Source organism: Telmatherina bonti (assembly GCF_933228915.1).
Source record: "Telmatherina bonti genome assembly, chromosome: 11".
NCBI lineage: Eukaryota > Metazoa > Chordata > Actinopteri > Atheriniformes > Telmatherinidae > Telmatherina > Telmatherina bonti.
Genome location: NC_136629.1, coordinates 29,058,475 through 29,084,301, shown reverse-complemented (window position 1 = coordinate 29,084,301; position 25,827 = coordinate 29,058,475). Strand labels below are relative to the sequence as shown.

Here is a 25,827-nt window from a genome sequence, read left to right as displayed (position 1 = left end):
TTGTTTTGTTTCACCCTTGAAAAATACAAACCTCAAAAATGTTGCTCTTCCTGATTAGCATAATACTTCTACTAAACTGTGTTCAGCTGGTGGTTTTACGTGTGATCATCTGGTAAATGAGAAGTAGAATATAACAAGAATAACTCATTACTGCAATAATTCCTTGCTTAAAATGTTCTCAACAACATTTTTTTGTTTTGGTTTGTTTCATTTTCTGCTTGTTTGTTTTCGTACAGTTTGGCAAATCAACATAACCGTCAATAACTACAGACCAAAATCAAATGTTTGATTCCTTGATTCTTATTGCTTGAATAATTAGAAATGAAAATGCTTCCATTCCTCCACTGCAGATTTTCCACCATGAGCTACATCGCTGTCTTGCTTCTGGGAGCCTTGCTCCTTCTTTATACCAGGAGAATGAAGGCCACGACTGACCAACAATCTTCCCACGACCAACAAAAGCATCTCGAAAGAAAAGCAATGACAGTAAAACATGGCAGCTTCTCATATCAGAAATCCTCACCACCGCAATGTCAACAAAACATGGCTGCCGCCAACGTCACGGGCTTTAACTGGCTTTCTCGTGAGATTCAAGATTTCCTTTACTATCGTCACTGTCGTCATTTCCCCATGATACTGGATGTTCCTGACAAATGTGGAGGAGGTGATCACCCTGCAGATGTCTTCCTGTTGCTCGTCATTAAAAGCCCCGCCCACAACTACAAACACAGAGAGGTACTGCGCAAAACCTGGGCTAAAGAGAGGTTACACAATGGGGTGTGGATTCGAAGGATCTTCATCTCAGGAACCATTGGTACTGGTTTTGAAAAAGAAAAAATGAACAGGGTCCTCGCACTGGAGCATGAAGAATATCATGACATCCTCCAATGGGACTTCAATGAATCCTTTTTTAACCTAACTTTGAAGCAGATTCTCTTCCTGGAGTGGATGGACAGACGCTGTCAGCACGCCAGTTTCATATTTAATGGGGATGATGACGTCTTTGCCCACACAGACAACATGGTTGAGTATCTTCAGAGCCTCGGAGACAACACTGGAAGCAAGCACCTCTTTACTGGTCAGGTGATCAAGTATGCAAGACCCATTAGAAATCCAAATAGCAAGTATTTCATCCCAGTTCAGGTGCATGAGTCAGACTCATACCCCCCATACTGTGGTGGTGGAGGCTACCTTCTATCTAAATACACATGCTTAGCCATCTACACTGTTTCCAAGACCATTCCCCTTCTTCCTATTGATGATGTTTACATGGCCATGTGTTTGGAATCAGCGAACCTTACACTGACACCTCATGCTGGTTTTAAAACTCTAGAGTTTAGCATTCCTGACAACGCAAATGTGAAATTTGACCCATGTTTCCTTAGAGACCAGCTTGTGGTTCATAAAGTCCCTCCAGTTTATTTATTTGTTACATGGCAAGAATTACATCATCCAAATCTACAAAAATGTAAAGTCACAATTTAAAGGGAATAGAAAGTCTTTTTTGTCACTCAGCGACATTGGGTTTCTAGCTACAGTAGCACAGCAAAATATATCTAACTTTGGAAATACTGCATGGTCAAGTCAGTGCAGTCTGTTACAAATGCATGTAGCCTCTGATATGCTGATAAGCTGACAGTCCCACATGTTCAGCATAAACTGCATCTTTTGTTTTATTTTGTTTTTGGCCTTTTTTTTTTTCAGCAAATAAGTGTACATATTTTTCCATGTGTTTTAGGGAATTTAAGTTGTTCTTACATCTTATTGTTGCTTTTAATGTATTGTATTTTGTGTTTTGTGTGTTTCAAATGTAAAAGAAAAAAAAAATAGGGTCTTGGTGTGGTATAGAATGTAATCATTTCACTAACCAGACATGCAGCCTGCTGCATTAGTCACACACTTTTGGACAACAGCTTACTCAATTATGATTGTTCTTACAAACATTAATGTCCTGCACCTGAGCAGGCTGACAGGTTCCACAAATTTACTGTGACTTTTTTTTTGTTCCTTTTTAAAGTGATTTCAAAACATACTGGTTTTTACTTAACTGGGGAATCCTGTGGTTATGGTCAACCTGTGAAATTTGATGACAAGTTTTGTGATTGGTTCAAAAAGCAACATACAGCTAATACTGAGGGGAGATTTGTATTTTTAAGAATGAGTTCATCAAATAAATATATTTATTTTAACATTTTACTATATCTTACTAACTGGCTCATTGTTTTCTACGTGTTAATAAAAATGTTACTTGACCTCCCAGTATTTGGTGTTGCAGCTGATAAATTTCCAAATGTATGTTTTATAAAAAAAATAAATAAATAATTTTTTTTAAAAAAGAAAAGAAAAGAATAATAAAAAAAAATTGCGCTTTTTGTTAAAACTTGCCATTTTAATTGGTTTTACGAAAAACCAAATGAACTCATTTAAAACTACAATTAACAAACAAGTCGTCAAATCCATTTAGGATTCATGCTTTGGACACATTTTTATGGCAAATCTAATCAGCTGTTGGTGAAGGATAGGCGAAGAGAAAGAAAATGAAAAGAACTTACATAGTGTTTGGAGGGATTCCTTCTCTTCTGCACGTCCACAACATTAACATCAAGGACAGTGCGAAACTGCATCTTTACAGACTGAATTCAATTTGAAACAAATGACTCAAAAGAAAATATTTACACATGTAACCCTGAGCAACAAAAAGACAAAAGCCTTGACTTGTGCGGACACAAAAACAAACTTAAGGGGAGAAAGAAAGGAAAAAGACAAAGAAAGACTGTTTCCTTCTCGGGGATTACGTGCATCCATGAATTGGTGCTGTCAAATGGCCTCGGAACTCCTGAGCCCCTCGTAAAACATGACAACGTAATAAAACTGGAGTTTTAACAGACTTTTCCTCCCTGAAGATGGGCTGCACCGCTGCAACACAGCAGAGGGCCAGTCAGTCTTCACGGGGCGGTCCTTCTAGCTGGACACACTTCACTGAACCAACGAGGTCACAATATTTGGGAGTAATTCTTTAGATAATGAACTCAGTGTGGATGCAGATGAAAACGCTAATGCTGTCTTCAGTCTTTTCCCATAATCTACAAGTAAACATGTTGTTGTCTACCAAACAGGCACATGACACAAAACTCATGCTTCAGGGCTTCTCTGAAAGGGTCATGCGCAAATTTAACCAATCATTTATAAACGACTTTGCTGCCCTCTAGTGGAGAATGTGTAGTAGTGGCACTAAAGACAGTAAAACTCAGCTACTTTTCCCACTAGGCGGCGCTATGCTCCACCAAAACAGTGAACAAAATAATAACGGTAAAATTACTCTCTCGCTTCTCCTAGGACTACTGTAGGAAAAGAAAAAAAAATTGGGCGGGGTGGGAGGGGGCGCTTGGTTTCTTGTACCAACATACGTGCTCAAATTGAGATTAAAAACTCGTATAACCACTAATAAAAGTAGACATGATGTTATTATACAGTATTTAATGCGTGGGTCCAAACAGGTCATAACAGTAGTGAGAATACTGATGTAACAAGGTGTGTGTGTGTGTGTGTGTGTGTGTGTGTGTGTGTGTGTGTGTGTGTGTGTGTCACACAATAGCACACTCAATAGCACACTTAAAAATCATAAAAAGAATAAAAAGAATATCAAGACATATTTAAGCAATTTTAGAGGCCAGTTAGTTGTATGTTTTATATGCAAACCACTGCAATCCATTCCAGACTGTTAAGTGGATTAACTGGTTTTGGAAGCGGAACATTCAATAATGTCTAACGTTTCAAGGGCATGTTACAATATTCTCAGTAAATGGATACTGTAATGAATAACTGTCATTGAGAAGAAACTGGGCTACAATGACACCATCTGCAGAATGGAGAGGAAGTATGAACATATCAAAATAATGAAGTACATTTTTGAGAAAATAAGAGTCAAATTAACCTGGAGTATCATGTAAAGGGTGTTTTCTGCTTTTTTCAAACTGTACATATCTAGAGGACATGCACATTATCAAAAATTACTTACAAATGTAAGCAGCTATTTAGCATTACATGGAATGTTACTATTGTACTCAGTTTAATTTATTTATTTGGAGACTTTGATAGTTTTGTTTTAAATATCCAAATATCAAGATAAGCGAAACTTAAAACACAAAACTGCGTCCGCTGGGTGCTTTAAACTATAAATGAATGAGTCGAAATGATCATTTATACCTAATTCACTAAATGTGCGGGGGGGACATCCATTTTCTCCTCTTCGTGACGACAGTAACATTTGCAACATGCGCGGTAGAAACGATGGGGCTGAGCCCGGTGCTGCTGAGACGCTGAGCTGTGCAAGAGCACATCCTGCCGAGGAGGAGATCCAGGAAACAGACGCCGCACCGACAAACTGTGTCAATTTTACAAAATAGCTACTGAAAGCGGAAACAAACCCATTTATTTTTTCAAAATAATGGCGTCCTTGCGCTTGTTTCTGAATTTGTAATGTTGGCAAATTACCTTTAACAACTAGATATACACTGCTGTTATTCTCTTTTAAATTAATCATAGTGCATGTTTAATAGTAATTTTAAAAAAGTGGACAAAAGTTTTAATTGTAGTGTTTTTGACTCATTTATGTTTTTTTAAATTTTATTTAGCATTTTTCTACGGAAGTGTGTATGAAAGTGCATGCTAACTTGATGATGATCCGCTAACTTCTGTGTGGTCAGCCTACCGAAACATGAGGTCTGTTGGCTGTCCTTTTTTTCTTCCTTAACGCTAGACGATGAAAATGCGACCTCAAGACTGATTATGTAGTCAATATTTTTAGTTTGTAATAATTTGGGTTAGTATAAAACGGAAACGCCTGTGCGAACAGCTCATCTCCTCCTCCGTCCTGTGGTCGCTAGCTATGATGTGATTCTGAATAAGTGTCGGTGAGGGAAGTTATAATTGACATTATTACAGCTGAATGGCTACATCACCGGCCTATCAGCGATCATTTTTGGTCTTACTCCGATAGCAATTTCATCTCCGCATCGGGAAGAACCGCTACATTTTCTTGGCGGAAACAACTGAAGGCACCGCATCCAGGGCACGGTAGTACACCTTGAGAAAAGAGATGTCTTTCTTCAATTTTCGGAAGATATTCAAGTTGGGGCCTGACAAAAAGAAGAAGCAGTATGAGCATGTACACAGAGATGTCAACCCAGAGGACATTTGGGAAATTGTTGGGGAGCTGGGAGATGGAGCTTTTGGTAAAGTGTACAAGGTAAGTTAATATGTTACTCTATATCCGCCCTCCAGTTTTCTAACCCATTTTATTTGCAAAACACTCGCGTCCATTGTGTTGCTTGGAGGTCATAAGATGTAAGGATAATGTGACAGCAGGGACGGTACGGTCCCTCTACAGGCCACGGTCCCTATCAAACACCAGCAACTTAGATTTACCTTCACATGAATGCTGCGACACTTTGCTGTTGACTTCGAGTATATTCCTGTTGAAGAAACACGGCCAGGGGTTAGCTGTAACTAACGCAGGAAGTGTTAGGGGCGTTTCTCATTTTTGAGCTTTAAAACACACTTTCTTGCTTACAATGGTCGACTTGAAACACACGACTTTGTCATGCTAAATTGTCACACTTTTTTATTAAACTATTAAAGGTGTGGTTCGTAGTCACAGAATAAACATGGCCTCAAAAATGTCCAAACGTGGAGTTAAAAGAGGCTCCTGAATTTCACAGGACGCAGGGTAGCTAAAAAGACATAGAACAGGTGTTTATAGAGGTAGTAGCCTGTAAAAATGGCCATAGACTTTGTTTAGGAAGTAGTTTGTTGATGTTGTGTCCTGTGACAGGTGTGTGAGCTTTTATATTTGTTTTACAAGCATTTAGATCTTTTATTTTAATGGTACTGTAAAGTCTTTTAGTCGTTTAAAAGTTATCTTTTTGTTAAGTTCACGTTTAAATGACCACTTTAGATTAACTGCCAGATAAATACACAAAAGACACAACAGTGTTTTAATAGTATGGCTAATTATTTTCTGTGAGTATTTACATGAAGCTCCATGTTTTCATGTCTTGTGTTGTAACTCACATGAAACAGCCATTATTTTATGTGGAATATTTCTTTCTTCCTGGAATCCAGTGGTTAAATAATACATTAAATGATCCTTGTAAAAGCATTTACTGGCTTTCATTTGCTTCCATGTCTTGTTAGCTGGTGATCTAACTGTAAGGAATAACAAGAGGATTTTATTGTTTGCTCAGCTAAAGCTTTAAAGTTTACAAATACATGCTACACTTATCATTATTCTGTCTCCTGTTCTTACGTGTAGAAGGATGGAGAGAATTCACCTTCATTAAGTTACATTACTGTCCACACATAGTGCTATTAATACAGGTATTTCACAGGCTTATGATGGCTGCTTCCTCTAGGCGTGGTTGTAAAGTGTGAATCAGCTGTTTAAGTGAAACATAGAGAGAGAAAAGAGTTCTTAGCTCAAGACATTCATGAGCACAGGTTTTATTATACCTCGAACAGTGAAGAGATGGATCATTTTTAGGACCTAAAACAAACTACTTAAAAGTTCTGTTTACACACTTGTACAGTTCACATACTTGTACTTGTATTCATGTATTCATGCCGTACTATGAGAATTGAGTTGTCCACAGATAGTGATGAGAGATCTGTCAGTGGTCCTTTTTATTTATATTTGGATGCACTAAATTAGTAGCAATGTGCTGCTTGGTAATCTTGGTTATCTCAAAAGCAAATGGTTAAATGTCCTTTTTATATGTTCTGATGCTAAGAAGGTCACACAAAGTCTCTTAAAATTTCAGATTTCAAATGTTTGGTTCTTATTGAACAAAGACCAGACACGTCATGGCATCATGAAACTAACATAAAATCTGCGTACCGCTTGTGTCAGGAATGGTCTGTCACAGGGACATCAGCCAACACAAAGGGAAAGTCAGGGAGTGTGTCAGGTCAGTGTGTATATATAGGGTCTGACACAGCATTCAGTGTTAACACTCCCTCGTGTTTCTTTTTCCTTAACTCCCTGACATTGTGTCTGTATCCATAAACATTAAGTCCACAGCAAGCCCTGAAATAAAATGGTCATTTTCGCTATTGCTCTAAGTCTGAAAGGAAGTTTTTGGGGATACGAAAAATTCAAATTAAAAAATGGTATTATGTGGCATTGAAATGGTGTGAAAAGCTGCTCATTTAACAAGGAAACATTTCTTCACACTCTTTGAGCACAAGTGAAGGAGTATCTGTAGATTTCAGTCCTTTTAAAGAGATTGTTAATTTCTCAAGTCTTAAAAATGTCGTATAAAAATACAACTGTCTGTAGGTCTTGAGGAAAGTAAACCACAGTCGTTGCCATGAACAGTATCAGAAATTTATTGACATATCCAGCTCATCCCCATGTCCATATTGTGCCATTTTGTTTTTCTTGCCTTTAGGCCCAGAATAAGCAGAATGGGACCCTCGCAGCTGCAAAGGTTATTGACACAAAGACAGAAGATGAACTGGAAGACTACATGGTCGAGATCGACATTCTTGCCTCCTGCAACCATCATCACATTGTCAAACTGCTGGATGCTTTCTATTTTGAAGGCAAACTTTGGGTAAATAAGCTGGAGATTAGTTCCTTCCTTCCTCATGCATGACCATTGATTTTTCTTTAAGGCAATGAGACAAAGAGGCAGTTAAACAACAGCACTGGAGGCACAAATTCAGCAAAAACTGTCATGTTAAGGTGTTTCTCATTGAATTCATGCAGGATAGTTGTAGTAATGTATTTTGTTTTTAGCATATTTGCTCGTTTTATTTTAAAGAAGTTTAAACTAGATTGCAAAATGCCAGCAATGCTTGCAAATGGCTGGGAGTTCAAGTTAAGCAATATTTCTTGAACATTTGTAAATTATGCATCGTTATTAATAATGTGATTGCACAAATCATATAATTGCATTTTACTTGTGGGTATAGTGGTCTGTTTCTGCAAATGTCTGTAAGGGAACTTTTGAAACCTTCAGCTCAATAGTCCTCGTTTAGACCTTATTTTTACCTCCATATAACCCATAAGTAGTGAAAAGGTTTCTTTATAATGACCAATTAAAAAAAAAAAAAAGTAATTCTCTTATCCCACTTCCATCTCTGCTTACTTATCCAGCTATCTACAGACATGGTCAGTGGAGCTCAGATTGTGTGCACTAAGAGGCCCCAGAGCGATTAGGCCCTGGCAGGTGGTGTCATGTGACCACCCCTTGTGGACTGGCCACAACTGTAGGAAGATAATGGAGTGGTTTTAATGGCTGGAGAAAGTGTCTGTAAATAATTCAGAGCTCCATGCTTGTTGTACCTTGGCCCTTTGTCCATATGCATCACCTTCAGTTAATGTGCATTTTATTCATTTTTCTGTATTGGAAAATATGTTGTTACCAAGGCAACTGTTTTTGTGCATCTTTGCAACAAGTTTTAAATTCTGCTGAGTTGTCAGAATCTGGAAAAAGAAAACTGTAATTGAGATTGTCTAGTTAGATAGTTGTTTAAAGCTGTAATGTAGAACAGGAATAACCACTCTGCTTCTCTTTGTCTCAGTCTTTGAATAGAGGGTGGTGCTATACTGTATCTATGATTGATTTTTAGATAATCTGATACAACAAGTTTCCAAAAAACATGCTAACAAAGCCAATAAAAATCCATTGGTAGTCATGTAAACTAAGTAAGCTTTTATTTCTGTAGCTAAATCCTGTCCCATTTTACACTTTGAAAAATGATGTCATGCATCTTCCATTCTTGTTGTCCACTCAAATGTTTTTTTTTGTGAATATGTTATATAGTAGTCCTTGTATTATTAGAAGTATTTGTTCCTAACATGTCAGAATTTGTGTGCTCCATTAAAAGCAACGCTACTGTGTAGCAGATCATGTAATCAAATCATACTTTCAGAACAATTAATGGGAGTTGGTAAACTATGTAGACTTTATCTTGTTTGGTGTATTAATGTGAGGGAATGACTCATAGAGCATATGTTCATTCATTTCATACAAATATAGAGCTTTATTTATATACATAGCATTTACTGTATAATGTATGAGTTGATAAAGTCACTGTTTGACAGCACTCAATCCAAGACGTAAAGAATGCAACTCTATCTTCTAATTCTACTGCAGTCTGAAAGAAAGAAAGAAAGAAACATTTTCTTTTTTATTTGGATATTTCACAATAGCAGCTTTCATAGGGTCCTCATCTAAGTCTTGGGATCGAACAAGAACCTTTTTCCAGTGTTTCAAACAGCACCTGAAATGATAAAATTTCCTAGAATTAAAAACAGGAAATGCATATTTGGACAAAGCTCAGTATGGCTCTCAAGTGTCTGATCGATTGACTCCCTGATGTCTTCAAATGCAGGATCAATAACATTAAATACGGTTGCTTATGTCTTTCCAATAAAAGCTCTGTCTGCTTACCTGCTATAGATAATGCAAGTAGTTAAATTAAATAAATTATTAGCTCTGACAATTAAAGTGATGCCTCACTTCATTATTTTGCCATGTTACTTATTGTTCTGGTTGTTGTCTTTCCCAGATCCTGATCGAGTTCTGTGCCGGTGGTGCGGTCGATGCCATCATGCTGGGTAAGTCCCTCATTCACTGAATGAAATGGAAAACTGTAAAGTTCTGGGGCTTTCTTTGTTCCATCCTTGAGTGCCAACATATTTTTTTTTATTCCATCCAAAACCCTCCACTGTGGGATTTTTTTTCCCCCTCTCAGTAGTTTGAGAGACCTTCCCAAGTCTGTAATTATTGTAGCTCAGCTTTCAAGGAGTGGCGAGTCCGCTTCTATGGCCTCACTTTTCTCTATGTAAATGCATTGTTCTCTGTGTTCTACTCAACACGATTTGTAGTCATGCATGATGTAAGAGTGGAGTGTGTCCTGCAGTTGCTATTGGTTACCATTAAAGGATCACATCTGATGTTAATCTGTCCAGATGGCCCAGTCTCAGTTTACTTTGTGGTTGTTTATCAACAGAACTGGAGAGACCCCTGACTGAGCCCCAGATCCGGGTGGTGTGCAAGCAGACTTTGGAGGCCTTGATTTACCTCCATGAAAACAAGGTTATCCACAGAGACTTGAAAGCTGGGAACATTCTGCTCTCCTTGGATGGAGAAGTGAAATTAGGTAAAAACCTCATCTATTAGCAGTCAAACCCAAGTTATAAAAACAAGTTGATTTTGCAGATGCAAAGCATTGATGATGGTGAGACAGTAATGAGTCATTTATGGAGCACAAAGTTCATAAAGATAGGAAAAAAAAGCATTCTAGGCAGTGCATTAGGAGTTGTTGATGCTTTGAATTGGTTACATAATTTCCCACAAGTCAAGTAATGATGTTTTTGCTGTAGCATCTATACCTGCTGGCTCCCTGATGATTCATGTTCTGTAGGCAGAGGGCCATGGCAGAGCCTGGCAAACAATAATCATCAAGCCTGTCACCAGGGGCTTGATGATAGATCTTTCTCTAAGTGTAGATAGTTTTAAGAGCTGCAAGAAAAGACAGCACCCGTTGCACAGGTAACAAATACGCCAGCTGGTGATGACCTTTTAGATCTTCAGAAAAAGGGAAAATGGCTTTACTTTTCACTATTGGTGCTCATATGTGAAAGATATAAAAAGGACCAATAATTTGGTTGCTATTGTAATGAGATATATATATGTGTGTGTGTGTGTGTATATTATATTATGTAGATAGATATGATATGCTGTATAACCCAGTGCCAATTTAAAGATTAGCTTGATTCTGTAAAGAAAAGAATCATCATTCACTTCTTCTTTCAGCTGACTTTGGGGTGTCTGCTAAAAATACTGCGACAATACAGAGAAGAGATTCTTTCATAGGCACTCCGTATTGGTGAGTCACACAGCCTAAATATAAGAAGCCCTTCTATCTGATAATTGTTTTAGCATCTCCTGCAGTACTGTTTATTGTAAACATGTAAAATTTTTCATTCAGCAATTTAGACACGCAAGAATATTGGATCACCTCAGTTTTTAATACTAAATAAGCTTTCTGTTTTCAACTTCCTTGGGTTTTTTTTGGTTTTTTTTTCCCTTTTACAAAAGTTAGGAAATTGAGGCCTGAGAAAGAGAGGCTTTATTCTAAAATGCACATCATAAATCCACTGTCTGAAAACATTTTGCAGGATGGCACCTGAGGTGGTGATGTGCGAAACCTCCAAAGATCGTCCGTACGACTACAAGGCCGACATCTGGTCCCTCGGAGTAACTCTCATAGAGCTGGCACAGATTGAACCACCTAATCACGAGATGAATCCCATGAGGGTGCTACTGAAAATAGCCAAGTCCGAGCCACCCACTCTCATGAATCCCTCTCGCTGGTAAGATAGTGTTCTAGTGATAACTGGTGAGGCAGCACTGGGATGCTTACAGGTTGAAGATGAGGTTATGTTAAGTGTTTGTTGTGGCAGAGCATGAGGAATTCTCAGTGGCTGCACTAGAAAGAATGTCTTTATTTTTATTTTCATTCTAGAAATCAGGGCCCACGTACTCATCCTCTGTTTAATAATCGACAAAACAATTCTTTGTTTCTGAAAGGTCACCAGAATTCAGTGATTTCCTGCGGAGAGCCCTTGATAAGAATGTGGACAACAGGTGGAGTGCAGCACAGCTTCTACAGGTGAGCTTACATTATAGTACTATTAAACAATACAAAACCACCTATACATACTTCCCCGTAGACAAATTAAGTTTTCTCTGTTTTGCTTCTTGTTAAATTTGCTACATAAAACATTCCTATGTTTTGCTGATATCGCCCTTTCTGTGTATGTAGCATCCTTTTGTCACCAGTGTAACTGATAGCAAACCTCTCCGAGAGCTCATAGCTGAGGCCAAAGCTGAAGTCACAGAAGAGCTTGAGGATAGCAAAGAGGAAGAGGAAGAGGAAGAGCCTGATACACCTGTGGTGAGTAGTTTAATTCTTATGCGTAAAGAAGTCTCTTAGTTTTTATCATATTTTCTAATACAGTGCCGGTGTGTGGCATTTAGTGGTGTTAGTAATATTTCTAACAATGTTTTCATTAGTTTTTAAAAAATGTTAAAATGAAAATTATTGTATCTTTGTTGCCGAAGAATGAGCCAGTAATGTCTACTGGAGCTGTGGGTCTTCTTCCCTCAATATGTTGCTGCTGTGGGCCTGAAACAACAAGCCAGACACAGGCTGTACTGAGGACCTGTTGCCTTTTCATTGTTCTGAGCTGCTTGGTTGTTCAGCGTAACTAAATCTTAGACACTACTCCTTTTATGAGTAAAGATTAGGATGAGGATGTAATAAAATTAGGGCAACATTATGACCTTTTTTTTCTTTTCTTTTTTTTTTTTAAACTTATGATAACATGTTGTGTTTATTTTTGTTTTTCTTGGATTTTGATTCAGGCGGTTCCCAATCACAAACGTGCTCCATCAGATGTGAGCGTGGCTAGCTCAGAGGATGACAAAGTGCCGCCAACTTCCTCCACTCTTGAGTCTGTTACAGAAAAGATGGAAGCCAAGCCTGTTGAGGACCAAATCAGTGATGAGCTTTCTGATGAAGGACTTGGACCAAGTGAAGTAGATAAGACTGAGGAGGAGAAACTCTTGGAGGTGTCTGATGCGGGTAATGAAGGTGTGACCTCAGGAACAATAGAAACCAACAAGGACTTTAACATAGATGATATTCCCCAGGCTAATCCAAAGGAGGAGCAAACTGAAGAAGTTCCTGGTGAGACAGTAGTGTCAGAGCCAGATGAACGTGTAGATACTGTGGATTACCAAGAACTCAATAAAGATGGTCACGAAAAAGAAGAGGAAGAGGAGACAGAGGAAAAGAAAATGGGAGATGAGGCTAATCCAGTAATAAATGAAGAACCAGTGCATGTGAAAGATGATGATGAAGGGCAAGCTTCTGCAGAAGAATCTATACAATCACAAGAAAAACCTGAAGATACACAAGTAAATGTAGATTCCACATCAAAAGAAGTGACACAAGTAGATGAAGAAAACAAAGAACCAGATAACAGATTAGAAGACATGGGTAATAACCACGACGAAACTGTAGATGCTAAGAAATTAGAGCCTGATGTACCAGACACAAATATAAATAGGGACACAGAAACAAAGTCAAGTTTGGGGGAGCCTACCACTGAGGTTGTGTTAGAAAGCAACACCATAGAAAGTGAGTCAGAGGAGAAGCCAAAAGACGAGGCCCCTGAGAAGCCAGAGCAGCCCGAACAAGAGAATCAGTCCGGAGAGAAGACTGAGCTGCAAGAAGAAGCATCAACTGAATCCAATGGAGTTAATGAAGAAGTCAAAGATGGCTCTGATGATTTGGAGCAAAAAGATGCATCTAAAGATATCTCTGTAAAGACAGAAGAGGAAAAAGCAGCCCACGCAGAGGAGAGCACTTCCCAAGATGCCATCTCTGTTCAGGAGAGTGAAACAGATTCAGAAACCAAAATAGAGCATGGAAGCCCCACTGTGATCAAGTCCGATGTGGAGAAAGACTCTGACTCGGGGAGCAGCTCTGCCGCTGACAGCAACAGCCTCGACCTCAATCTGTCCATCTCCAGCTTCCTGTCCAAAAGCAAAGATGGGGGCTCTGTGTCTGTGCAGGTAAGGGAGTCTGTACCTCAGTCAGGGCCTCAGTGTTTAACTTACCAATGATAAACTGATCATTTCAGTTTCTAAACCATCTTGTGCATTTTGGCAGGAGTCAAAACGTCAAAAGAAGACTCTGAAAAAGACACGCAAGTTTATGGTAGATGGTGTGGAGGTCAGCGTGACGACATCGAAGATAGTAACAGATAACGACACCAAGAATGAGGAGATGAGGTTCCTGAGGTACGCCTGCATCCAATCTGCTTGACATACTGTTGGTCTAAATATGGGATGTGACCTAGTTAACACGCTTGCCTTAAATAGTTCTTGTTAATTTCATATCTCCCACAGCTTTTTACAAATGCCAGATGGGTTATCTGCTACGATTAGTGCTGCTTTGTGTTACTGTCATCTCCATTTTTGTCTTTTAAAGACATGAGACATGCTGCCCTGACTGTTTGCACAAGTGTTGTTTGAACGTTTGCTTTTCGTTTCATGGCCTTGTCATACAGGGCAAATGTGTCCGTTTAAAACCCAGTAATTCTACAAGATGAAGACTAATCAAAGCAGAGAAATAAAATGCATTTTTTAATAGTAATGACATGCTAATGTGAGAATGAATTACTTCCTACATATGAACATGAATTCACTTCTGAATTAGTTCACATTGTGAATAAAGTGTTCCATTTGAGTCGTCCTGACACAATTGTTGTGGTTTTTCAGGCGACAAGAGTTGAGAGAGCTGCGACTTCTTCAAAAAGAGGAGCAGAGGGCGCAGCAGCAGCTGAGCAACAAGCTGCAGCAGCAGAAAGAGCAGATCTACCGGCGCTTTGAACAGGAAACTACTGTGAGTTACTTTGTTCTTTACTGCTGAGGTGTGTATGGGGTGGGTGGGGGCTTTGTCTTTGGTTTGTTTGTTTTTATATCTAACCAGCTCCTTGAAAATAAACTACCAGGACTTCTTCTCAAAGATGATTTAAAAATTTCATTAGAACGTGAAACATGCAGCAATACTTTTATATATAACATTTTTCCATACAATAAAAGAGTGAAGAAAAGTGTATTTTATGATGCAGTGAAACACTTGTCTCTTGATTATTCAGTCAAAGAAACGTCAATATGACCAAGAAGTGGAAAATCTTGAGAAGAAGCAGAAACAGACCATCGAGCGACTAGAACAGGACCACACTAGTCGACTCCGAGATGAAGCTAAACGCATCAAAGGGGATCAGGACAAGGAGCTCTCAAAGTTCCAAAACATGCTGAAGAATCGGAAGAAAGAGGTATAGTCCTGCATGATTGTCGCTTAATGGACATGCCTTCACTTGGACTGATTGATCTGTTGTCATTGAGAACATTTGCATGTCACATGAAAGCCGTTTAACAGTGGATGTGTTTAACATCTTAATCAGTAGCTTACTTTGTTGTTTCATACTAATACTGTGGGAGTGCTTTGCCCTGCTGCTCTGTCTCATACAGTATGTGTGCAAACGATGGCAACAAGAAAGCTATACTATACTCTGTTTCTCCTCAATGCTGCTTGCTACATGTTGTGGTATCTATAATTTATCCGCCCTAAGGCTTCTGGTTCCCTCCTGAGGAATTCTTCGCTACCAAAGTCTATTTGTTATTTTTAGAGAACTATTTAAAGTCTGAGTAAAGCAGAAATAACTCAATATTCTGTTTTTGCCACATCACAGACAAATATGTTGTCAACTCAGTCAAACATTTATCTAGTAAATTAAATTAGGCGTAGAATTCACAGAAAACGAGCAGTGTGGTCTGTTATCAGATGCTGTGGGTGTGTCCATCCAACACCCTTACCAATCTCAGATCAGTCCACAACAAACACTAGCAACACGGCAACATTTATCATATGATGTAAAACCTCAAACACAGCTAAAGATACTAAATGTTTCAGACACATTCAATTATGATACTTGCATTTTCATAGTGGGTATGTATATATACATATATATATATATATATATATATATACACATATATATATATATATATAAAGATAGATAGATAGAGATTTAGATATCTATATTAATTATATAGATATTTAAATAAAGATATATGGATGTATATAGATATTTGTACTGTGTTTTCTGATCCCAGCTGTCTCAGTAAAAGATTGTAAAACTACCAGGTGAATAATGAAGCACATAAAAGCAGCTTTTGTGAGATTTCTTAATGCAGCAGCTCTGCACAGAATTGATCAACAGAGCATTCATCCTCTCACCATGGTTACTTCTTAAACCGTGGTTCTGTGCTGCCCTCAACATCTGAGTTTTTTGGCTCTGTTCAAACGTTGTCAGGCCTGTAGTTGTGTCACAGTATTTCACTCTTCTCAAAATGAATCCAGTTTTTCTTTTTGCTATTGGCATCAAGGGAAGGCAAATTTCCAAAATGATGAGCAAACAGTTAGCTAAGTAGTGACTAGTCAACTTTTAATGCATTTTTGTAGATCTACTCTTTAAAAGTTCTAGTGTTAAGGGATGGGGGTCACTTGTTTTACACATCAGTCAACAAATTCATGGATTTATTTTACACCTGCCTTAAAAGTCCTGATCTGAAAGCTGTTGAAAAGCACCACAACTCAACAAGTCAACCAAACACAGTTTTTGGACTTTAATTATGTTTTAAGCGACTTCTGTCTCACACACACAACTTGTTTCATGGCGATATCTCAATTTGCTTCACTCTGACTTAAAAGTTCGGTGTCAGGCAGAGCTTAATAGTTGTAAATTAGGCTTGGTGTATTTTTATGCTCTATTTCAATCTTTAAGTCTTTGCCTCTTTCTTTGCTCTTTAGCAACTTTTAAATGCCTTGCTGGGTGCTTTTAGTGTGCTTGTAGTTCAAGTGCTGCTGAATGAAGCTGTTTCTTAAGGCAGATGAGCTGACTGGCTTCTCTTGCACATTGTTGCATTGATTACTTTGCAGCTGTTGGCGTGCTATCTCCTTTTTTTTTTTTTTTTTTATTATCTCTAGGCCATTTCTTTACCTAGTTTAGTTGTAAAAGACAACATTTAGCCCTTGGCTATATTTTTAGATGTTCTTTATGTGGAGAAATTTATGTATTTTACTTGCTTACTAAATTTACGTGTGTATTTTTATTTTGTGTCTGTTACACATTGTACTTGTTATTGAAAATGTATTGAAATTGTTGATTGAACTAACTGTACTTCTCGTATGAATGTTTGAGGTGACTTTGGTCATAATATGGCCAACTTTGAATGATTTTTCTGGGTGGATGTCTTTGGGTCGAATAATACATATCCTGCAGCAGAGTATCTGATATGGAATGAAGCAGCCAAGAACAACAAATTAATAAGTGTTTGATAATTACTGATTAATATTCAGACATACATCTGTATTATGTAAAAATACACTCATTATGTTTGGAAACCAATATCCACGTAATAATTTTCGACAAATTTAGGTTTCCATTCTTAGTTATTTAAAAAAAAAAAAAAAAAAAGCATTCCTCAAAAGAAGATTTTTGTTACCTGTTAAGTCAGATTTATATTTAATTATGTAATCAGAACTTGGACGCTGCAACAGTATCCAAGTCCTGGATATTTACCAAACCATTCCACCTCCTTTACTCTGCTGTTAATATCAACAGTCAAAATCAATGTTCATGATTGTGGTGATTAATCAAATGCAAAGGGGTGAAGGTAGAGCTGTCATCGAGACTAACATCTTTTGCCATGCACCAGTCGAATCCTTCTTTTTGACATGAATCTAACCCATGCAGTTTAAACCGGCGCTCTAAAAAAAATAAGATTTGTTCAGAGGAACAGCAGAAGCAAGCTGTGGAAATCTAGCATGCTCATTTTAAATCTGGTGGTGGCTGGATGCTATCCCTCCTCTCAACATGGACCGTGCATGTCTCCCATTGTTGTTGCCCAGCTTTGTTAGATTTTCAGAATGTACAGCATCAACCAGCTTCTGCATACTCACAAACTGTAGGCCAAACAGGAAGTTGGACAGTCACCCAAACACATGAGAAAAGAGCTCATGAAACGATTAAAGGAGGACCTGTCGCTCCTCAAGACTGCAGAGGTAAAGCGTCAACTGTTTCTAACTCTGTGAAAGTCTCGAGATGACTTTCTTTCTGTCCATTTACATTTCCCCTCTCTCATTAGCTTGGATAATATAATCTGTCTTCATTTCTTTCTATCCGCCACCTTCTGATTTATGTTTATTTTCTCAGTCCTCTAAGAATTTATGAAAAATAGTGCTTTAGCAATCTATTATTATTACTGTTACTATTGCTATTACTTTCCATTACTCTTTAGGTGTAGGGAAAGACGCACAACAATGAACGGAGCACCTTTCTAGCCAAACTGGACTCACAGAATTGTGCCATTGACTCAAACATATTTCTTCTTGTTAACCCTTTTATGCATAGTGGCCCTACAATGGATACCTATTTACAAGCTTTTTTTCTTGCATATTCATGAATAAGGATGGTATTTTTGTAAATGAACCACTTCAGTGGATGTTAATGAGTCATCCAATATGTTTCCACTCACTGGAGAATAAATAAATATATGATATAATTGAGCATATTGTAATTACGCAAGTTTGCCTTTGCAATAAATAGGGGGAAAAAATATACAGCTATTTTTATAGAAGATTTACATAATAAAAATATCATTATATATTATATTTTATATATATATTTTATAGAATACATTAAAATAAATCATGATAAATTCTTAATATCACTAATAAACAAAAAAATGCATATGTCTGTAGAAGTAAAAATGTAAAAATACTGTATTAAAAAAATATTGAATTATTTTCTATTAATCAATGCATGAAAAAGTTAACAAATTCATGAATGTCTTGAGTCAGTGCAGCACAACTAACAACAAGGTTTTTCTTAATGTCTTGATATTTTTTAAATGGAATTATTTTACCTTGTCACACATTGTTTCTTGTATCCCTTTTGTAAACGGGATGTGCAACTGCTTAAATTAGCGTATTTCCCAGACACATTGTAGGCTTGTGCTTAGATTTTAGGGCATTAATCTCAGAATGTAGCCTCTTTAAGCATAGATTTTAGTGTTTGTGATTTTTTTAAGTCTTCCATGATAGCAAATAACTTTTAAAAAAAGAAAAGTCTGTAGCATGAGTACTGCTCCCCCATTCACAATTTGCATCATTCTGTCTTTTAATGTCATGAGACTCTTCGAAAAGGAAATCAGACCATGTAGTCTCAGTGAGAGCACTCTACGCTAGGGAGAAAACGTGACTTTTGTTTCCACAGTAAGCATCTCCACAACATCTCGTTTTTCTTTCTTTGCTTTGAAGAAAAAGACATGCATCATGCTGTAAACAAACCTCTTTATATTCTTAACGGTCAATGAGCCAGTAGCATGCTCTTTTACATACTGGATTCAAGTAAAATGCTGGAACCATGAGCTGCTTTTAAGCATTAATATAACTAATTGAATGCTGCCCCCCTCCCCTCCTTAACATTTAGCCAGAACTCTGCTGTGTGCTGTAAACTCACTGACATTCCCAAAGTGTAAAGCCTATCTCCTGGATATCTGAGGAGAAATCGGTGTGAGTGCTGGTGTGTGTTGTTTTTAGTGGGTGTGCGAGTGATCCTCAGCCTGCCATGTGCTGTCTGTCCCTTATCAGGGTGAGTGCGCTGTGTGCTCTCCTCCGCAGGCAGTGGCCCAGGTTATGATACAGTCTTTTCAGTTATCCTCATGTGCACTCTTCAACGCTCAGATGCAGGATGTAAGTTCCCCCCCTCCTCCACCCACCCCGTTTCTTGGCATCCCTGGCCCATACTTAGATGTGTGTGAAGTTAAGTGACAGGATCGTTTGTGATTGTTCACTTTTACTTTAAGAACTACACATGTAAGCATGGGCAGCGTTGGGCTTTTTATTTTTTCCCTATTATTTTGAGTGTTATCATTGTACTTGTGGAGTGGTTCTTTCTTCCTCTCCTGCTCAGTACTTTTCCTCCATCTAGTTTGTGTATTTTCTATGGTAAATATATTATTATATTTATATATTATATATTACAGGACTGAGTTTGGGATGTACAGCGGTGATGCAGTTGTTGATTCCACCTTACCATCTAGATCTGTGTTTGCACTTATGGTCCAGTTTTATACAGAATAGAGTTTCACTTGTGTTATGTATAGATTTATTATGGCTTAACACTCTAAACCGTCTTAATTTTGGACTCTAAAGTTTGAAAGAAAATGTTTGAATGTAAAACAGGGCTTTATTGGGAGTATAGAGTACAGCAGAAAAGCCAATGATGGTAATTGCTGACTCATCCTGATCATTACAGTTCTTCATTTTTTGCTTCATGTGATTAAGCTTCAGTGTGTAATTATTAACTCGGTTATACCTTTTCAGAGCTCATAAAAGTCCGACCTATAATTTAGGCGGAAACATTAAAACAATAGGCATGCACTGTAAAATGTTACAGCTTTTTTATTTAGATATTTGGGAGGGGGGAAAAGTGTGAGGTGAGATGAGGTATAACAATTCTCCAAAGATTTTTGTCTTTTGGGGAGAAATGGTTTTGCAGGTGTGATCATTAATGACACATTTAATTCTTTATAAAGTTTTTTTTCGTTCTGCGATAAGATAGATTGTTTGTATTTCAGGTTCAGTCTTTGCACCCCTCTTAGTGGTTTGTGATGCGTGTTGGCTAAACATTATAAGATTGTCAGTATATGTCTGTCTCACATAAGTAAGAGTCCTTTTTAAACTTTTCCATCTTTCTTCACTTCCATTGTGGATCGTTGCCATCCATGATCTGAGTGTCTCCACTGCTGAGTCCAGCTGATTATGTGACATCTTAGTGCTTCTATGTTGTATTGAGTTTGGAGTGGATGACTACGTTACATCATTTTATTTCAGGCACTTTTGAAAAGCGTTTGTACTGTGGCATTTTATTGTGCTTTCTTTGCTGTCCCTCTTTACGATATTTGAATAAGAATAAAAGTTGTTTCTTATTATCACAATCTCTAATGCTTCACCAGGCTGCTCCTTACTGTACTACTTCTCTCTGGCTCCCAGGAGCAGGAGTTCCTACAGAAGCAGCAGCAAGAACTGGATGGAGCTCTGAAGAAAATAATTCAGCAGCATAAAGTGGAGATTGCGACCATTGAGCGAGACTGCCTCAACCACAAACAGCAGTTAATGCGAGGTAGGAGAAGGAACCTCTGGGACAAATGAAACAAAGGCCGGTTAATGGTAGAAAACAATCATAAACAGCCAGTCTGTCACAGATGATATTAAAAGGCTTTTTGTGGTGGTTATAATTAAAAAGTAAAGCTAAGGGAAGTATGTAGCTATTGCTTATTTATGTACGGGTTTCACAAATATTCATAGTTTAGTTTTTTCTTGTTGTTTTCATTAAACCCAGTAGAAAGGCATAAGTCAGCTCCAGCATCCTGAGCAATTTTTCCGTCACTTCATTGTTGCAATGGTTTAAAATGTCAGAGGGAAAAAAAAAACGGTAGTTGCACTTTTGACTCTTCAGTGAGTCGAGGAAGTGTATGTCAGTGATGCTCTCTTTACCCACAAAGAGTGTAAATACATATAAGCACCCTATACACTTCACCATCTAACATGCTAGCACATGTTTGCTATGCATCTCAGGCAGAGCCTTGCGGGATGATTATACTAAGCAATCGCATTTTGCATTTTGTAGCTCGAGAAGCAGCCATGTGGGAGCTGGAGGAACGCCACCTGCAGGAGAAGCACCAACTGTTGAAGCAGCAGCTGAAAGACCAGTACTTCATGCAGCGGCACCAGCTGCTGAAGCGACACGAGAAAGTAAGAGTTGCTTTATTCTTTTGTGTTCTACAGCTCTTTGATAGGGAAAAAATTCTAACTATTATCGTGTCAAGTAACTCTGCTTCATGCAAAACTGGACCTGTGATATTTGTAGGAGATGGAGCAGATGCAGCGTTACAATCAGCGTCTGATAGAAGAGCTCAAGAACAAGCAGACTCAAGAGAGAGTTCGCCTGCCCAAGATCCAACGCAGTGATGCCAAGACTCGTATGGCCATGTTCAAGAAGAGCCTCCGCATCACTGCCACGGCAACTGTCACCCCAGAGCAGGAGAGAGAACGGATAAAGCAGGTGCAGACACTATGGACTCAGGATGATGTTTTATCATTTCTGCTTGTCACTTGAAGGATGAGTAATTCAGCATTTATGACATTTTTTAGCAGCGCAGTCAGGCCAAGATCTGTTCAGTGCAAACATTGTTTTGTTTTTGTTTTTTTATTTATTATATTCTTAGTCCGATTCAGGGGAAGCTGGAGCTGTCCCAGCAATCATAAAGCAAGAGGCAGAGTACACAATGGACTGGCTACCAGTCCATTGCAGGGCCAACACACAGAAACAAACTACCACTCATGTTCACACTCACTCCTAGGCAGAATTTAAAGTGACCAATTAACCTAATTTGCATATGTTTGTATCGGCGGAGGAAGCCAGAGTACACAGAGAGAACCCACGCATACATGAGGAAAACATGCAAACTCACAGAATGGCCTCAGTCAAACACACACAGTCAGTATGACTGAAACCAGCCTGTCCCTGGTTAGGTCTGTCATTTGTTCCCTGCATGGCACTCCAAGACCACCTTTCATAAAACATCTCTTGTTTGAAACACCCAGTGGCTTCATGTCATTGCTTGCTGTCATGTTTTTTGTAAGCTGTTTTCACATGTTTGTTGTGTTTCAACTGTGTGGTCCAGTTTGCTGCACAGGAGGAAAAGAGACAGAAGAATGAGAGACTTCATCAGCACCAGAAACATGAGAACCAAATGAGAGATCTCCAGCTGCAGTGTGACTCAAACATCAGGGAGCTGCAGCAGCTGCAGGTGGGGCTAAAACACTCCCAGTCACTTGCTATCTTTTTGGGTGTTGATCAGATTTTATATGATCACATCTATAAATACAATGAGACATGGGAATTTTTGAAGCACTAATGTTAAGTTCAGCTTTCATAAAAATATAATTTTATCACTTGTTTTAAGACAAATGACAGCTTTACATGGTCCTGCTGATGGAAATGTGAAATTAGAATATTTTCTTCATTCAGCTTTAGTACGGCTGTACATGCAACCCGGCTAGCTTAAGACTGAGCTTGAAAGACAGGAAACCGTAAACGGCATGCAGCATTTTGGTTTGAAGGACGCGTCTCAGAGAAAGACACACAACTGTGTGAAGAATAAAAAGTTCATAGCTGTTTCAAATGCTAACACGGGTTCTCCACTTTGATGCTGCTTGATGCTGCTTGATGCTGATCTGCGCTACTCGGTAAAGAGTTGCAGAGATCAGCATCAACTGTTACTCTGTGAAATCATCAGTTTGACAGTGTCGTTAAAAAGTGAACTGAACATTACAAAGTAAATGAATGATGCTGTATGAAGCATGTAGACTAGTGTGTAATGTTCAGATGAAGAAATGTAAATGTTGTGACACAAAATCTTATTTTTTGTTGATGTCCTTGACCTTTTCTGATGTTTATATTCTGCTTGCCATAGATGATTCAAAGGAACCTTTTAGTCTTATTTAGTCAGCGTCTGAGCTGTATACACACGTGAGACGACCTTCTTGCTCATTAACATGTGCAGCCTTGTTAAGCTTAACATTAAAGGATAAAGAAGACTTTGTGTATTTACAGCAGCTGCCACAAAGTGGTTGTTTCAGTATGGTGGGAGGATTGCCACCGCTCCAGAGCTAAATATCTAACGCTAGTAGAAGCCTCTTGTGTAAAAACTGTAGAGACCTGATTAGCTGAAAGGTGAAAGCTGACGGTCATGAACGTTAAAATGCCATACTGAAAAGAAATCAGATTTTCAGAGTAGTTTTCATAAAACAAAGATAAAGCAAGTTTCTAAAACAATTCTTAAGTATAATTTTTCTTCTATATTTATTTGTCAATAGATTTTTTCTCTATTTCTTATTAAAAGTTTATTTGAGGTGAATGCAACAAGGTGTAGTATGAAGATGATGATAAACAGAATATTTCAGAATCAACAGAAATGAAAGCGACTGTCTTTTACAGCATCTCAGTGAAGACAAAGAAAGCTGAGAGCAGGATTCATCCTCACCAATTCTTTTTCAGAATGAGAAATGCCACCTTTTAATCGAACATGAGACCCAAAAGTTGAAGGAGTTGGATGAGGAGCACAGCCAAGAGATAAAGGAGTGGAGAGAAAAGCTGAGGCCAAGGAAGAAGGTAGCATTATTCTACATTTACTCTGACATTAGAAGTGATTTCTCTCAGCTGCTGTTGGAAAATCTTCAGCGTCTGACTCGGTTCCTTGCATCTGCTGCCCTCTGCAGGCTTTAGAAGATGAGTTTACACGGAAGCTCCAGGAGCAGGAAGTCTTCTTCAAGATGAGCGGTGAATCCGAATGCCTTAATCCCACAACACAAAGCCGAGTTTCCAAGTTTTACCCCATACCAAACCTGCACAACTCTGGCTTATAGCCATATGTGTGTCTGTGCAGCAATACAGACTCTTGTCACACTTGTCCTTTTCTCACTGACTCTTCATGGGGGGGAGCAACGTCTTTTTCTTTTTTTGTAGTCATGAAAATGTCTGCTTTGCTTTGTTTTGAGTCAACCATTTGTGAGCATGACATGGCTACACATTGTTAACTTGCTTAATCAAGTTTTCTAAGCTTATTGGGAACTGTCTAATTAAGATGCACTTTTTTTGAGCATGTTCAGAGTTTAAAATTCAGCAGTCAGTCGCTTAGGTCAGTCATGCTTGTTGGATTAACATAAGCACTGCCTGCTACAGTATAATTATTTCCAGTGCCTGGTATGTTTGTTTTTTTTGTTTTGTTTTGGGGTTTTTTTGCAGCATTTAAGCGCTCCTCTGTTTTTTGTTTTTTTTTTTACAACTTGCAGTTCACACAGACCCTCAACTCTTCTGCACTTACACTGCTTCTCATTTCTGCTCCTGATCCCAAGATTTTGAGATTTTTTTCCACATAAGCTGGCAGTTAAAAAGCCTTCACTGAAAATGAGCTGCTTGTGATGAAGGTTTTTCTGAAGGAAGATGGTTCTGAAGAAAACAGACTGTAGTTGTAAGACTTTGTAAAGGCTATGTAGTCTTCTGTGCACTCTGTCTAATGCCGTCATGGGAATCAAAAACCGTGTCATAAGGCTACGCATTCAAATAATGTAGAATGTACTGTGTTGTGTTCTCCATACATATGAAGTTTAACCAAGTACTTGTCTTACAAAAAGCATTTTACCAACCTTGGAGAGGAATGAACAACTATTTAGCACATACTGTCATTTCAAAGCTGTAAAACACCCCTCTGTTTTATATAAATGGAAATTACTTGTTGCGTCTTGGAGAATTGTATTAGTATGTAAGCATAATCGCTTTATCCCAAGGTATTTTGAGCAGGACTCCTGCAGATGAATGATTTGTTGTGACAGATGAATTATGAAGGAATGTAAAGCTTATTGATTTGCACTGTTTTGCCACATGAGCTGCAGAAAAAATATGCAGTAGAAAACTTTGTCTCACCAGGATCTATTTGAACTCCAGACTGACTGGACCGTGTCAGCATCTTTATTTTGTTTTATTATCATTTTAACATTTTCAATTAAGCCGTTAGTATTTTACAAACACGCCTACCTTTTTAAATCTTTTCTCCTGACATGCTACAGCTCCTCGTCATGCGGAGTTCACATCCAGTGCCGTTGCAGTATAAATTTCAGCATGTCATGAGGAGAAACCCTGACTGTATCTTACAATCTTGGATTAGTTTGTTTTGCAACTGCATCATCGAAGCATCTTACGATTTCTGTATGTTGACATTGATTTTGAATAGGATTTTGTCATAAATGCTGGATTTTTATTGGGAGTAATCAGATTTTGTCATGTGGATTACACCATTTATTCCATAGATTTCATATATATTTTTCAATTTCAACAAATTACACCATTTTTATGTGTCATTCCCTGATAATGGACATTCTTACTATATGCATTTTTGATGTCAGAGTCAACGTATTAAATGCATCTTTATAAATGGACTTTTTTTTTTTGATGTAAATTAAATATCAGCTGTTTATTTGACAAATTGAGTGAATCTGTTTTGAGGTCAAATTCAGTCACAAACATGGTAAGACTCGCGAGTCTAAAAA

The 25,827-nt window shown here is 38.2% G+C and overlaps 2 protein-coding genes across 4 annotated transcripts; both read left to right on the top strand.

Annotated features, from left to right (window-relative positions):
- Nucleotides 1–360: 360 nt before the first annotated feature.
- On the top strand, nucleotides 361–1,485 carry LOC306762367 (N-acetyllactosaminide beta-1,3-N-acetylglucosaminyltransferase 3-like; the record flags this gene model as incomplete). The annotated part of the gene is made up of 1 exon (XM_079248810.1): nucleotides 361–1,485. The coding sequence occupies one exon, from the start codon at nucleotides 361–363 to the stop codon at nucleotides 1,483–1,485; it is 1,125 nt and encodes a 374-aa protein (XP_079104936.1).
- Nucleotides 1,486–4,717: 3,232 nt separating this feature from the next.
- slka (STE20-like kinase a) lies at nucleotides 4,718–25,764 on the top strand. Of its 3 annotated transcripts, none has more exons than XM_079248903.1 (19): nucleotides 4,718–5,248; nucleotides 7,449–7,613; nucleotides 9,577–9,625; nucleotides 10,021–10,170; nucleotides 10,827–10,899; nucleotides 11,192–11,386; nucleotides 11,604–11,685; nucleotides 11,839–11,970; nucleotides 12,441–13,655; nucleotides 13,753–13,883; nucleotides 14,364–14,487; nucleotides 14,744–14,923; nucleotides 19,306–19,407; nucleotides 20,710–20,839; nucleotides 21,347–21,471; nucleotides 21,587–21,781; nucleotides 22,404–22,529; nucleotides 23,780–23,893; nucleotides 24,001–25,764. In XM_079248903.1, the coding sequence occupies exons 1-19, from the start codon at nucleotides 5,099–5,101 to the stop codon at nucleotides 24,145–24,147; spliced, it is 3,585 nt and encodes a 1,194-aa protein (XP_079105029.1). In that variant the 5' UTR covers nucleotides 4,718–5,098; the 3' UTR covers nucleotides 24,148–25,764. The 3 variants fall into 3 exon arrangements, with proteins under 3 accessions (XP_079105029.1, XP_079105030.1, XP_079105031.1); XM_079248904.1 differs by having other exon boundaries at nucleotides 19,336–19,407; nucleotides 24,001–25,762; XM_079248905.1 differs by lacking the exon at nucleotides 19,306–19,407 and having other exon boundaries at nucleotides 24,001–25,760.
- Nucleotides 25,765–25,827: the final 63 nt, after the last annotated feature.

Coding starts and splice junctions, on each gene's coding strand:
- slka (XM_079248903.1), top strand. CDS start 5,099: ATGTCTTTCTTCAATTTTCGGAAGATATTCAAGTTGGGGCCTGACAAA. Junction 11,686..11,838: donor GTGCAGCACAGCTTCTACAG/GTGAGCTTACAT, acceptor CTGTGTATGTAG/CATCCTTTTGTCACCAGTGT. Junction 11,971..12,440: donor AAGAGCCTGATACACCTGTG/GTGAGTAGTTTA, acceptor ATTTTGATTCAG/GCGGTTCCCAATCACAAACG.